This window comes from Amphiprion ocellaris, chromosome 21, assembly GCF_022539595.1.
Source record: "Amphiprion ocellaris isolate individual 3 ecotype Okinawa chromosome 21, ASM2253959v1, whole genome shotgun sequence".
NCBI classification, from domain to species: Eukaryota; Metazoa; Chordata; class Actinopteri; family Pomacentridae; genus Amphiprion; species Amphiprion ocellaris.
Genome location: NC_072786.1, coordinates 23,817,541 through 23,832,866, shown reverse-complemented (window position 1 = coordinate 23,832,866; position 15,326 = coordinate 23,817,541). Strand labels below are relative to the sequence as shown.

Below are 15,326 nucleotides of genomic sequence, written 5' to 3'. Positions count from 1 at the left end.
CATGTCAGGATAATGTTGTAAACGTTGTAGTAGCAAGTGGTGTGAGTTCGTGCTTTTATCTGATGAGGAATAACAATGTGTGACAGTTTGGTGATATTTTCCAGGCATGTGTTTAGGCAGCCTGTAAGTGTAGCGAGCACGTGGTGAGAAGTGTTTGCTGTGCTGTGTGTGTGTTGTGTGAGTGTGTTTTGGGGAGTGACTGGGAAGCAGCACTTGTCGGGGCTTTGCATCCTGTTGTGAAAGTGCTAGTAAGGTTATTTGCATGTTTTTCGTGTTCAAAGTGTTTGGAATGAAAACGTTAATTAGCCGCATTTGCATTAGTCTGAGAATCGTAGGAGCTTCGTATAAAGCTCAGCTAGCCGCTGCTCCTCTCCATTCATTGACTGCAGGCCTCCTGCTGCTCTCTGCTCTTTGTCACACAGGGGAAGCTAGCGTTAGCATAGCTCGCTGTTAGCTCAACTTGACGTCTAACACGTAAAATGTGCAAAACGTCTTGTTCTGTCGTCGTTTTTCTCTCATATATGTGCATGCTGTTAATGTGGCACCAGTGTTTCGCTTATTGCTTCATATTTTGCACTTAATGCTCTCCTCGGCAATGATTTACATCAAGATAGACGCCTCTCTTTGTCAGAGAATTTATTTAGGGACCTAAAAACTCAACTTTTCTGGCTGACGAATTGTTAAACACATTAATACATACAGCAGGTATTCTGCAGCACAATTTTCAGAATTGAACCTGTTTCTTACAAAATCTCAGATAGTTTTGTTTGATAAACGGATATATTGCTGATGTATCATCTGCTTATGCGTTTAAGTTTTCACATTTATGTGTCTGAAGTTGGTCTTCAGAGTATTGACTGGAGATGGAGCTGGAGAACATTAGAACAACTGCCTGTTCCACAATTACCCAAATATTAGCCTTTAAAATCATTAACAAATCGATATAAACGTGCAGGTATTGTCTTAGTGAAGAGAAGTGATGGTAGGAATTATAGCTGCTAAATTACAAAAAAAATAACAGTAAATATGCCAAAGGTACACTACAGTCAGAAGTCTGGACACACCTTCTCATTCAGTACTTTTTATTTACTTTCATTATTTTATACATTGTAGATTAATAGTGAACCTTAACACTTTTTTTGTTTACAACATAATTCCATATGTATTCATTTATAGTTTTGGATGTCTTCAGTATTAATCTACAATGTAGAAAATACTTAAAACCACTGAATGGGAAAGTATGTCCAACCAACAGCTGATTCATCTGAGTTACTGACACATTTTGTATTTTCTATATTTATTTGTGCAGTTTTTCTAAAATTTAGAATAAGATTTATAGGCTTAGACATCTGTGTAGCACCACTCATTTATAATTGTACAACGCATTTCACCTTTCATCAAAAAACTGCAGCTCCTGGATTTGGATATTTCACTTATATGTATTTCTGTCCTGATTGATTCTTCAGCCATGAACTGAAGCATCTCTGAAGAAAATAGTCCCCATGATTATTTGGAAACCATCCTACTTTACAGAGTTGAATGAGGCCTGCATGTTCCTGCTAGTGTTTCTATTTTCTGATTTTACAATTGAAGATTTTAGCCTCAATCATCTGTGCAGATTATCAATTTTGCACACAGATTACTTTAGTTATTTTTTGGAGTTAAATTTGCCTGCGACGATTATTTTATTCTCAATCAATCTGCAGATATCTCATAGTTTTGTCAATCAAATGTCACATTGTGTGTAACATAAAATTGATCAGCATTATGTTCCACAACCCAGAGAAGTGTTCAGGAGCTGATCTGAGCGTTGTAAACAGTTCTAACTGTTCATTATTTACCGTTTGTTTATTCAACTAATTGACAGTCAAGGTGTCTTGCATGTTGTTGTAGCACTTGATACTGTACAATTTCATTTGAACACATCACTAAAGTTGTTCTTGTCTTCTTCCAGCGGCGCGTGTGCTGTTGTGTGTGCGTGTTGTGTGTCTGCGAAGTGTGTTTGCAGTCAGAGCAAGTTCAAGTATGAAGAGAGGCAAGAATGCAGAGGATGCGGGTGCAGAGGGGGACGACACTGGCTCTGGTACGACAATAATACACAAACAACATAAATCTGTTATCTCTTTACATTGTTGACACATTAAAATGAAGTAATTAGTAAATTTTCCAACCACTTATTGGACATATCTGACCTGCTCATGTCATGGTCACCCCTTTGCCTTTTACCTCACAGCTTCTGCAAAGAAAACAAAGAAGACTAAGGAACCAGAGGCTCCCATATTGTACGATGATCCTCCTGACAAAATGACCAGTAAAGATGGACGCGACGCCAACATGAAGATCACCTCCTGGAACGTGGATGGACTGAGGGCCTGGGTGAAGAAGAATGGCCTGGATGTGAGTCGGCAGAGAAACAATGAGCAGTTTTGAGACTCGTTTCTAAACGATTGTGAAGCTAACGGTGATTTTTGTGTTCCTCAGTGGGTGCGTGAGGAGGCTCCAGATGTTATGTGCCTGCAGGAGACAAAGTGTGGAGAGAAAGCCCTCCCTGCTGACATCACCTCCATGCCCGAGTACCCTCACAAGTACTGGGCTGTGTCTGATGAGAAGGAGGGCTACAGCGGTGTGGGAATGCTCTGCAAGACCGAACCCCTCAAAGTGACCTATGGCATCGGTGAGTGATATTATTGTATGCTGTTGTGTCCTTTGAAACTATGAAATGGTGGCTGTCAGTTGCAAAAATTAACAACGTTGCCATCTAGTGCTTTGAATTGGTAGTTTTAAGGTTCAGTAACAGTTCCATCTGTCATTATTGTGAGGAAAGACAGAGGTGTGTTCCTCCACTTTGTCATTTTTAGAGATTGTGTCTTGCATGAAATGAGGAAATCAGTTCTAATTTGTTAACTACAGAGCTTTAAATGTGCTCTAAGTTGGATTTTGTTAGCTTTGGACAGAGCAAGCTAGTCGTTTCCCCTATGCTTTACTTGCAGGGTGAAGCTTAATTGTGTGTATATTCTTAAATTTTGTGTTTTTAGTATCCTGGTGTATATATATTTTCTTTTTTTTCTCATTTATACTGTATATATAGTGTATATATCTTATGTCTTTAACTTATAGATGTGTTCTCTTAATTTTTTTTACTGTCACTTTGCTGCTGTGACGTTGCAAATTTCCCCTTGTGGGACTAATAAAGGATATTTTATTCTATGTAGTGCAGATTACCTTCTGCAAGAAAACAAGTTAGCATATCTACAACAATCTTCATTTTGCTGTGATGACAAACTGTCAAATTATTATCTCAAGTGCAAAGAATACACATTTGAAATTCATTTTCAGGGCTTTATATAATATGTTCATTGGCTGAATATTAAAAACCACATTTCTCGTGCATAGCTGCACAGTCTCCTCTCATTTGTCTGAAACACTCCCTGCCATTGTAGCAGCTGTCTCTTTAAGGCCCCCTCATTTTGGTCATCCGGCCAGACTAAATTAAGGGAAGGTTGGTTACGTCCTGCAACCCCAGATCTGAGTTTAGGGATGTACTCTTTGCAGAGGCAGTGAGGAAATAATGGGAGACTGCAAGGAAGCTAGTCATTCTTTGTATGAAGCCATGCCAGACTAGCTGCTGAGCAGGTGTTAAGCAAAGGTGACATAGAGGAGTAACAGAGGAAAAGCCTGACTTAAAACAAGGCATTTCAGGCCAGTGAAGAGCAGTGTTTTCTGTAGGAATGGACCTTTAACATTCACTAAAAGCTGTAATACTGAAGGAAAGGGAAAAAAAACCCAACCTATAAAGTGTATGGGCTCTTTAACCTTAGTAGTTGTAATTTCCATTTTGAATAGAATTAAACCTACACAGGAGATGATTAACTGAAAATAAAAAGAACTTCTTCCATCAATCCTGCAGGTAAAGAGGAGCATGACAAGGAGGGCCGTGTCATCACTGCAGAGTTCCCCACCTTCTACCTGGTCACCGCCTACGTGCCAAACGCCAGCAAAGGCCTCGTGCGCCTAGATTACCGCAAAACCTGGGACGAGGACTTCCGGTCTTACCTGAGCGAGCTGGACATGCAGAAGCCCCTGGTGCTGTGCGGCGACCTCAACGTGGCACACCAGGAGATCGACCTGAAGAACCCCAAAGGCAACAAGAAAAACCCAGGCTTCACCCCTGAGGAGCGCGAAGGCTTCAGCCAGCTGCTGGCAGCCGGCTTCGTCGACAGCTTCAGGGAGCTCTACCCCGAGCAGACCAACGCCTACACCTTCTGGACCTACATGATGAACTCCCGCTCAAAGAACGTGGGCTGGAGGCTCGACTACTTCCTGCTGTCGTCCTCTCTGGTGCCAGGCCTTTGCGACAGCAAGATCCGCAACAAGGCGATGGGGAGCGACCACTGCCCCATCACTCTGCACATAGCTGTGTAGGTCACTGTGTGGTCAGCAGGCGTCATGCTTGGCTGCATATTTAGCCTTTCTCCTGATCCCTCTTGGCTCCAACGGTCACGTTATACCAGTGCGAGTTGAGCCAAAATGTTACATCTGTGGAGTACTGCCCAAACTCACTTTTTATAGTCAGTGCAGCTGTAGCCTAGCTGTTAGTTTTTTTTTCTTTGTAACATGAAACATTAAAACACAAATGTCTTTTGTTTGTATTTGAAGTCTGTCAGTAAGTCCAAGTCTAAACCAGTGATGTATACCAAATTTTCTCATTAATTCTGTAAAGATGCAACACTAAATGCTCCAAATGATAAAGCTGAAGATGTTCATGACTGTTTAAAATGAAAAACTGCTGTTAAAAGAAATCATAACTGTTTTAAGCTTCTTCTCAAAACCAGTGCTAAATTTTCTGTTGTAAAACCTGCCCAAACTTACCAATAAAGTCTGAATTTATATAGAACCATCTTTATTTCATTATTTTGAGCCAAGATAAGGCAACAAAGTTACACATTCCTCTGCTTAGGGCGCTGTAATAGCCTCGAAATCAAATGCATTAAATAGAATGGAAAATCTTTCTAATGGTCACAGTTCTACACCTGCTTTTGTTGCAGTCTAATCTAGAAGCCATAACCTTAAACTTGAATTTCGTAAACATTAAGATAAAGTCTGAACTGTCTACGTTAACTTCATAATGTGTGTCCGCTGATGCATTTTCAGATTGTAAGACTGTCTGAATCCCTTCCCACATTCCACACAGAGGTATGGTTTTTCCCCTGAATGTGTTCTCTGGTGTCTCTTCAGGCGGTTGGCGCTCAGGAAGCTCTTGTCGCACTCGGTGCAGGAGTACGGCCGGACCCCGGTGTGGTAGCGCAGGTGGATAGTCAGGTAGCAAGACTGAGTGAACTTCTTGCCACAGTGGGGGCACTGGAAGGGCTTGTGACCCGTGTGGAAACGCTCATGCTTTAAAAGCTCAGCGTGGGAGAAGAAACCCTTCCCACAGTCAGAGCAGAGGTACGGCCTCTCACCTGAGTGTGTCAGCTCGTGTCTGATGAGCGTCGCCTTGTACACGAAACTCTTGTCGCACTGCGAGCAGCTGAAAACGTTTTCCCTGGTGTGGCAGCGTTCGTGTTTCTTCATGTTACGTTCCCTCTTGAAGCTCTTGCCACAGAATGAACACATGAAGGGCATTTCCTCTGAGTGGATCTTCATGTGGCTCAGCAAACCTCCCTTATAGAGGAAGCCTTTGCCACACTGTGTGCAAATGTGTGGCCGCTCTTTCTGATGAATGCGCTGGTGTGCGGTGAGAGCTGCCCGGTAGGCGAAGCTCTTTCCACAGTTGCAGGTGTGGACTCTTTCCTCTCGATGAGTCTGGAGGTGTCTGTTGAGGTAGCTGGCACAGCTGAATCCCAGGTCACAGCGAGGACATTTGTACGAATGCTCTGCCTTGTCGGCGTCCACCCCGTGAGTCTTCAGGTGCCTCACCAGTGCCGACTTCCACGCGAATGCCCGGCCACACTCTGAACACAGGTACTCACCGTTCTCCATGTGGGTGCTCTTGTGTTCCCTCTGAGCTGCCAGAGACTTGAAGAACTCCCCACAGATCAGACACTCGTACCTGCGACCGGACTTGTGCGTCTGCTTGTGCCTCTCCAGCGACTGTTTGAAGGAGAAACGCCGTCCACACTGAGAGCACAGGAAGGGCTGCTCACCTGTGTGGATGCGCTGGTGGGCTTTTAGTAAGGACTGAAACTTGAAGCTCTTCTCACAGTCTGCACAACTAAAATGTCCCTCCTCATCTATGAGGCCCTGAAGGGACGACTTGTCGTCCACAATCTCAACAGAGTGAACTTTGTCAATGTGCTGCTGGACCTGCTGCTCTTCTGGGTGGTGGAAGGAGCACTTAGGACAGGAGAAAGCAGCTGGTGAGACATCTGCTGCAGAACCTTATGAAGAAACAAAACAATTACAAATTGGAGAAAGTGCTAATAATTGTGCTTGGAAATAGAGAAATCCTGTTCTTTTTATTTTTTGAGCCATGAATGTGTTTTCACTTGTGGTTACTTGTTTTTGGTGTGGTTATTTTCAGTTTTGTTATTATAGTGTACTTTTTAACTCACATTTGTATACATTTTTTCTATTGTATAATTCTTCCAACCAAGATGGTTTTGAAGCCAGCTAAAAATGAAAATCAACTACAAGTAAAGCATTTCTCTTCCTTGGATCATTCTAACAAATTCAATAGATGCAACAGCCTCAAGGTACTAGAGACATTTCTAAATATTCTATGAATTGACTAGGCTGTGCAAATACAGTACATATATGAAATTCTAACAAAAGTTATGACCAGTTCAACATATTTTTAACTAACCTGTATAATAAACATATCTAATAAATACATTAGCTGACAGAGTGTCTAATCTGTTATTGTGGTTTCATTTTTTTCTTTTTTTTTTTAAATGTCTAAAATTGATCACTCACTTTCACCACCGTCCTTTGAGGAGACCATGGGTGACCCATAAGAGTGCTCTGCACTGTAACACAAAATGAAAAAAAATAGAAGAATAATTAGCCTGAAGTCCCACCAAAACCACCATGATATATTCAACCAGACACGATAAAGTAGATTATATTTACACTACCGTTCAAAAGTTTGGGGTCACTTAGAAATCTCCTTATTTTTGAAAGAAAAGCAGTTTTTTTCAACAAAGATATCATTAAATGAATCTGAAATCCAGTCTAGACATTGTTAAAGTGGTAAATGACAAGTCTAGCTGGAAACGGCTGATTTTTAATGGAATATCTCCATAGAGGTACAGAGGAACATTTCCAGCAACCATCACTCCTGTGTTCTAATGCTACATTGTGTTAGCTAATGGTGTTGAAAGGCTAATTGATGATTAGAAAACCCTTGTGCAGTTATGTTAGCACATGAATAAAAGTGGGAGTTTTCATGGAAAACATGAAATTGTCTGGGTGATGCCAAACTTTTGAATGGTAGTGTACATCTACTAAAACACTAAGACACACAGATCTTAAAGATGCAGGAGGCAGGAATCTGGAAAAGGCAGCTCTTCTCTCTTCCCTCTCTGTCCTAAGCCCCTCCCACCACACGACCATGCACTTCAAATGCAGAAAAATAGTCACACTTTAAGTCACTTGTGGCTTCCCACGAGATCTTTAGTAGAATTTCTCTGTCTAACTCAAGACACAGTGACAATGTTGGTGCTACTTATACACTTTTTTCACCTGATCTGGGTGGAAAGACCTGCGATTGGCTTAAGTTTCACATCATGGGTCTGAAGAGAAGATGCAGAATTCTACTTTCCTCTCAGATCTCTTGTAATACAAAAAGCTGAAAGGTTAGTAGGGATGTTTTGTCAAGTGACACAGAAGAAATGCTGTCTACCCCAGCTTTGAGTCACCTTGGGGTCATTCTGAACCCAGGTAAAATCTTTTGCCATTGAATACTTTTACATAATAAGGTCTATTGGGCCCTAAATTCCAAAATGAAGAGAAAAAAAGTCAGATTAAAGGTGTAACACAGAATTGATTGACACTTTATACTATATGCTTAAATAACAGTCAAACCAGACGTCATTTTGACCCCAGAGGACAAGAGGTGTATGGCAACTGGAAGGACATTGTGAGGGATAAGACCTGCAAATTATGAATCACTGTACCAGAATGAAAGATAATCTGAAATGAATGACTAGAGCAAGTCAAACAGAATGAGAAGGGAGGATTTTACCAGTTGAAAGGTAAAGGCTTCAGAGCTGGAGGATTCCCCCTGGTCATCTCCTTCCTTTTTTTGGTGGTCATGCGCTTCTGTAAATTTATCACCTGAATCTTCATGGTCGGTCTGCGTTTGCGCCCACTTGTGCGGACCTTGACTGCAGGGATGACATTATTTTCAAGTTCAGCGGTGGGACAGTCACTGCTCTGACCCTCTGGATGTTGATCTCCAGCATCATTTGCTGAAGCCTGACAGTCAGGTTCAGAAACATTAGCCTCACTGAAGTTGTCCTCAGCTATTACAGCCTCTTGACCATCTTCAATGCTCCCTGTAGGCTTGTCTGGATTGTCATCATCGTCAATGTGAGTTTTTAGGTGCTTCGCGAGTGCCACCTCCCAGTTGAATTTCTTGTTGCACTGGAAGCACATGTAAACACCTTCTTCCATGTGCGTTTGCTTGTGCTCTGTACGAGCCGACAGGGACTGGAAGGTCTCCCCGCAGATGACGCAGTCGTACTTGCGTCTCGTTTTGTGTGTGTGTTTGTGCCTGTCGAGGGACTGCCTGAAGGAGAAGCAGCGGCCGCAGTCGCTGCAGCGGTGAGGACGTTCTCCGGTGTGGATGACTCTGTGGGCGATTAGAGAAGAGGCAAATTTGAATTTCTTCTCACAGTCTGGGCAGTCGTGCGGTCCCATGGGGGTTTTATGTTGGGAGGACACTAACTTGTCCTTGCTCGCTTCTAAACAAGTGTTTTTCAAAACAATTTGAACTTTGTCTTGTGTTGCTTCCTCTGCCTCCTCTTCTCTGGTCTTTTCTTCAGGAAGCACAACCAGCGAATCTTCAACCACTGAGCAAGCGTCTGTTCCTTCAAAGCAGTTTTCTCCCATCACCACCTCAATGTCAGTGCTTGCACCCAATTCAACCTCTGCATAGTCGGTCACTGTGATTATTTCAACTGCTACATCATCCACAAATGATACAGTGTGTGTGTCTTCACTGAGGCCTTGCACGAGATCCGACTGGTTGCTCTCTTCTACAGGTTTTGTCATTTTGCTCGGGGGAACTGCAGCGAGTGAGGAAAGGATGCTGTCGCCCATACTAGAGGGTGGAACTGCTCAGAAAGAACAAAGAAGAAACACAGGTTACTTTCAGGTTTAAACAAAAAAGTACAACACAACAGATGTGACCACGACTTACCATGCTGCTCTAAATGTCCAAGCTGTTTGTGGTGCTGGAGCAGGTTTTTTAGGTCTGTGGGCTCAGAGACTGACTGCACACAGTCCTCCATCACAGAGCATTCAGCTCCGAGCCAGGAAACAATCTGTGGGAAATGCAGAAAAACACATCACAAAAGATCCAATATATGGATCTGAACTAAACACAGACTTTAACTTTTTAAATAGGATACCAAGACACCAGACTTGCAGATAAAAAACACTTATGACTGTTCATTTGTCAATAATGATCAGTAAGTTGAAGCATACGACATTGTCAGAAATGCAGCATTTTTTTTGTAGAAATGCAGTATTTGTTTATTAGTTATTGATGATTAGAAATCATGGCAACTTAGAATGTGTTCATTTAATACAGATGTACCCACAAACATGACCTTGAACTGAGCACGGGTGTGTGTTATGCATGTGTACATTATGTACTGATACTGAATCACGTGACCTGAATATGTAGCGGGTGGTGGGAATTGATGGGACTCAGAAACACCCCCACAATTTAATCAATTGTTGCTTGTATCATTTCCGATGGATAAGTCCCGATAAGTCCACAGTGGTGGATTTGTAGTAGGATCACAATCATGTGATCATCAGCAGGCAGAAATCTTTAACAAATCCGTGGATCCAGACTATAAGCTGCATCACTGTCAAAATCTAATCACTTAGTCCTTGTGTCATTTCTGACCTTCCCAGAAAATTTATCCAAATCCGTTTGTTCATTTTTGAGTAATTTTGCTAACAGACACAAACGTACGCCGATCGTCACATAACTGTTGCGTTCCTTGGCGGAGTAATTACAAGTGATTGCAGTTTAAGTTCTGCTGGGCCTGGACGTTTCTGTCATTGATCCCTTACAACTAATGGTGAGATGTGCATTCTATAGTGCTCCCAAAGACAAAATTAAGGACAAAGAATGTTGAAGCAAGATGTATTTAAACATCAGTCAGTTAATTTCATGTCATTTTACTTGAATCCATAGTATTACTAATTACATCCCTCAGAATCAAGAACATGCTGACACATAGCACAGTGCACAGAAACAATTCAACAAAGACATCAAACTAAACCGGTAAAAAATAAAGCAGTTATATACTTACCGGCATGAGTTGGAGAAGAAACCATTGAAAGAATTTAAATATATTGTTATGAACTACTACTACTGCAAATACTGAGGGAGTGTGTACAGTATATAGTCTGTATAGTCATGTATATGCTTTTGCATAATGTTTTGATTGAACTATAATATTTTTCAGATACTAAAATATAGGATGGAATATTACATGATCTACTATTGCAGCTACTTGACACAAATTGTTTACTGATCTCACTTGTTGGGTTGAACTGTTAATGGAATGACTGTGTAGACATACAGTGTTCTGTGGTGCCCATCTGATAGGAGAAGTGTATAGAACTTTGGTTCTGTAATGTACTACTGATGGGATGACGGCTGGCATTCTTAATTACTGGAAACAGTTTGATGATGTCTGATGTCGTGCAAGTTCTATGCTTAGAGGTTAGTTCCAGAAGTTTTACACTGTACATACAATACAAATGAGTGAAGTATGAGCTACATGCACCCTCTAGTGGTCTGTTTAGGTAATGCAGTGGTAGCACTCTTACTATAATATAATGTTTCTCATGGAATTCTTGTAAAGAAGTCCATAAGAGTACTGGACTTTACTGGACAAGCTCACTTTTAAGTTACTATGTTTCAGTTTTAAATGTGAGAGTGTGATACTCCTGTTATCTTCATCAAAATGACTTCTCTCACCTGCTCAAGGTCGGGAACTGGCAGCAGCTGAGCCAGTCGACAGAGAAATTCCCAAAACAGTGTCTGCAAATCACTGTCAAACTGAATTCCATACTCTGCAGGGAAGACCTCCTTTGAAAAAAATAAGAGAAGCTGTGATAAATACAGGTTAACAAAATGACAACAGAGTTGTTGAGGAGCTAATTTGCATCCGTTTTGTTACATTTTCATTCATACATTTTAATTTCTCTTGTGCACTAGTCCTCAGAATGGCACTTAAGAGTACAGAATGTGCAATAAAAATAACATAATAATATAAATATTACAAACATGTCTTAAAGCCATCTGTACCACCTGCTAGATTCTACAACCAAATATGTACAAGTGAAAACGTTGTCAGTTGTGTCCACAGAAGTGGAAGTGATGCTGCCTCACCAAGAAGAAGTCTCGTCTCTCCTCAGGATCTTTGAGCAGAGTCTGAATCAACTCAAGAAAGTTAAGCATCACTTCTTCCTCTTCTGATTCTTTGACCTGCAATATGGATACAAACATTACACATATCACAGGGTGATGACTCTGTTGCTGCAAAAGTGGCAAAAATTAGGGTTTACCAAAACAACTGAAATATGAAAACACAATTCGGTTCAAAATCTAGAGTTCAGACACTTACATCTACCAGGGTGCGATGTGATGATGGAATCTTGTCCAGGTAAGACAAGATGAACTCAGGCTTTACGAGCTGCTCACTTCGACACAACTCAAGAATATACTGTTGGGCAGAAAAAAAAAATCACATCAGTTGACCAATCATTAGCTAGATCTGTCAATGTAACTGCCTACTGTATCCCAGCATCCATAACACACAACAACTTACATTATGTATAAATAAACCAATAAATGAAGCAACCAAAGCCTTAGTTTTTTTTTTTCAATAAATACCTTCTGTCCTTCACTATTACTTACTCTGGCTCGCAATCCCAGGTTAAGCTGAGTCCTGTGTTTATACATTAGCAGCTCTGGCACCATGTCCACCACGAAAGACACAAACTCAGCCACCTTCCAGTAGTTCATGACATCTTGTTTCTTCAGCACCTGCCACATGGAGGCTGTCATGAGCTGCAAAGGTGGGACCAGGAGGCGCAGCGATGCCAGAGGTAAGGAGTCACCTGAGAGAGAAAAGATAAAGAGAATGCAGCTGCATGTCCATGTATCCTTGTACAAAGGTTCGTGTTTTCTTATATGCCAAAAATTCTGTCTATACAGGAAAAAATGTCTTAAGTTGTAGAGCTCAAAATTGGGTTGTCCCCAGAGTTGACAGTTTGATCCCTAGCCCCTCCACATGCCGAAGTGTCCCTGGGCAAGATGCTGAACCTCAGGCTGTTTCTGAAGGCAGGTAAGCACCTTGTGTGTTTGTTAATGGTTGCATGAGAAACACAATGTAAACAGATTTGTATGATCTAGCTAAGGTTTAAAGGAACTAGAGAGTGCAGGCCAATTAGCTTCAATCTATGAAGCCGTCGCAATTAAACTACAGGAATTAAATGGCCTAGATAAGAACAAAAACTATCATATAGAGCTGCAACGTTTGATTTATTCTCAACTATTTCAATAACTGATTTCATCAGTTTGAATATTTCTAAAGTCAAAAATGACTAATTCGAGTTTACAGAATTGTATAGTTTTTAATCAATACATTTATCTTTTTTTAATGGTCACTAAAAAAACTGAGTTTTAACAACTGTGCAACTGCTATCTGCACAGGAGGACAATGAGATGCAGCTGAGGAATCTGGACAAAGCTGTGAAATCAAATGAATCGTACCGAATGACACAAAAGAGAATGAACACCATTATACACAGCCGCAACAATGACTTTATTAGTTGTCAATTATTAAATTAATTGCAAGCTATTTTTGGTCATTGAGTTATTTTAAGTCAAAACTCTCTGGTTTCATCCACTTAAAGTTGAATACTTTGTATTTTGTCTCCTAATGACAATAAACTGAATATCTTTGAGTTGTTGACAAAACATGAAATCTGCGGGCATAATCTTGGGCTTTGCAAAACACTGATTGACATTTTTCATCATTTTCAGACATTTTATAGAAAAATTAAAGAAACATAATATATAGATCAGTCAACACCGGAAAATAATTAATAATTGATCTGTTAAGTTGTAAAGTTAAGGATTAGAACACTGACTGTATGATGAAAACATTTACATTCACTATTATTTCAGAACTCCATGACATTTCTTGTGAATTGCATAAAACTATATATAATCATTATTATCATCACAGAGTCAATATTGAGGAAATAATAGTTTCTAGTGTTTATGTTTGTTTAGCAATAGGAAGTTATTCGTTTTGAATGCAGCCTTTGAATACACGTTCAATACCAACAATGTTACTAAACCCCAGTTAGCTATACCTTTCCAGTAGTTCCCTGTAGTCAGTACATACAGCTGTCATAGGCATAAAATAATATTCGTGTAAAATGATTTATACGCACTATAAGCTAGCTTACTGAGCTAACTTCTTAGATATACTGCATATATGAGCTAATTTTGCTGGAGTAGAAGCACTCATAAAAGTTAATGTTAGCTCAATTATTGCGAGTCTCCAAGTTATTGAACAAATGTGTCTTTATTTGTTCTAGGCTGGTCAACAAACTCACCTTTGGAAATGGCCGTTAGAACACCTGGATCCATTTTCTCCCACCGGTGCTGAAAAGTTTGCCTAGCCTCGGTTAGCTGCCGTTAGCCAGCCTGCTAGCTGCTCAGCGGCCACAGAGCACGACGGTGATATTAGCGGACGACACAGAGCTGAATGAAGACTCTGCACGGCTGTAACTGCAAAATGTTTCCTCTGAAGTAAATAAAGTACTTCACGCAAACACAGAAACACTCAAAACACCCTTTTACATAGTGGAAGTGATTTGTTTTCATAGCCTTCTTCTTCTCTATTTAATTTTTACAACACGTGATTTTATTTTTGTTGCTGCCGCCGCCTGCTGGACACTGTGTGGCCTACACATGAACCATAATGCGCTATAATGATTTAATACAGAATATTTAACACTGTATTTAATACAGTAGTTTTTGTACAATAGTTACCTCAGAATAGTTGGATTATATAAATTTAAATTATGAACTAAATATGTTCTGAAATTTTATTTCTGCCCCATGTATTTTCCTAAAGGTGCAAATTTCAGGAGGGATACAATACTTTTGTGTTGCATTTGTAGTTCCAATAGGAGTTTGTAAAGCAATTAGAATAAATAAGAGTATCATACAAGGGATGTTTTGATAAATTAGAAATATTAAAATTACAGAAAAAGTAATATTTAACATGTTATTCTTTAAAGAAAACAAACTGGGTAAAATTGCAAATGACTCCCACATCAAATTCCAGAGGTTTTCTGTATTTAAATCAGCTAAAAACATTTTTAACAGGTTTTTGCCATTATTTTTATTGTTTTTACAGTTTTTATATATATATGTATATATATATATATATATATATATATATATATATATATATATATATATATATATATATATATATATATATATATATATATATATATATATATATATATATATATATATATATATTGCCTAATTAACTTATTTTCGGTGATTCAGTGTTATATAAACTGGATCAAATTGTTTTACAGTTTACAGATTTTTACTGTCATGGTTTGACAGTTTTTTTTGACAGTTTTTCATTATAAAACTTTTCATTATAAAATTTTAACTTTTTTTTACAGTATGCATGTCTTAGTATTTTGTAAATGGATTATTTGAAATTTGATGGGTGGGACATAAAATGTCCTCCAATTCTGAAATGATCCATATATATACAAGGCGATAGTAAACAGGTATAATAAATTACAGAACTTAACCTACGTAAATATTAAGGCTTTGACCCTAAAGTATGATTAATTATGGACATTAATCATTAATCATTCAACTCATTTCGAACTAAAGTTGGAACTCTACCATAATATGAATGAAACCCAATAGATCCAAGGATAGCCTGAGGAAACTCCTAACTTACTGACCTCATGCCAGAGTATAAACAAAATCCATGCATTTTTTATTTCACAACATGTGGCCTGTTGCCTGCCCTTTAATAGTTTCATTAGTTTCAAAGTGCCCCTACAGCTCAGATTATGAGTTC

At 39.7% G+C, this 15,326-nt stretch overlaps 2 protein-coding genes across 3 annotated transcripts; one reads left to right on the top strand and one right to left on the bottom strand.

The window, feature by feature from the left end:
- The first annotated feature begins 109 nt into the window (after positions 1–109).
- Positions 110–4,894, top strand: apex1 (APEX nuclease (multifunctional DNA repair enzyme) 1). Of its 2 annotated transcripts, none has more exons than XM_023288420.3 (5): positions 110–248; positions 1,955–2,083; positions 2,234–2,397; positions 2,482–2,674; positions 3,908–4,894. In XM_023288420.3, the coding sequence occupies exons 2-5, from the start codon at positions 2,026–2,028 to the stop codon at positions 4,420–4,422; spliced, it is 930 nt and encodes a 309-aa protein (XP_023144188.2). In that variant the 5' UTR covers positions 110–248; positions 1,955–2,025; the 3' UTR covers positions 4,423–4,894. The 2 variants fall into 2 exon arrangements, with proteins under 2 accessions (XP_023144188.2, XP_023144189.2); XM_023288421.3 differs by having other exon boundaries at positions 139–253.
- On the bottom strand, positions 4,878–14,111 carry LOC111580603 (zinc finger protein 11-like). The gene is made up of 9 exons (XM_023288419.3): positions 13,819–14,111; positions 12,107–12,309; positions 11,814–11,912; positions 11,579–11,674; positions 11,165–11,275; positions 9,362–9,485; positions 8,183–9,275; positions 6,913–6,965; positions 4,878–6,377 (listed from the first exon to the last, which is right to left on the bottom strand). Exons 1-9 carry the CDS (start codon positions 13,850–13,852, stop codon positions 5,110–5,112), a joined length of 3,081 nt encoding a protein of 1,026 aa, XP_023144187.1. The 5' UTR covers positions 13,853–14,111; the 3' UTR covers positions 4,878–5,109.
- Between the last annotated feature and the right edge of the window lie 1,215 nt (positions 14,112–15,326).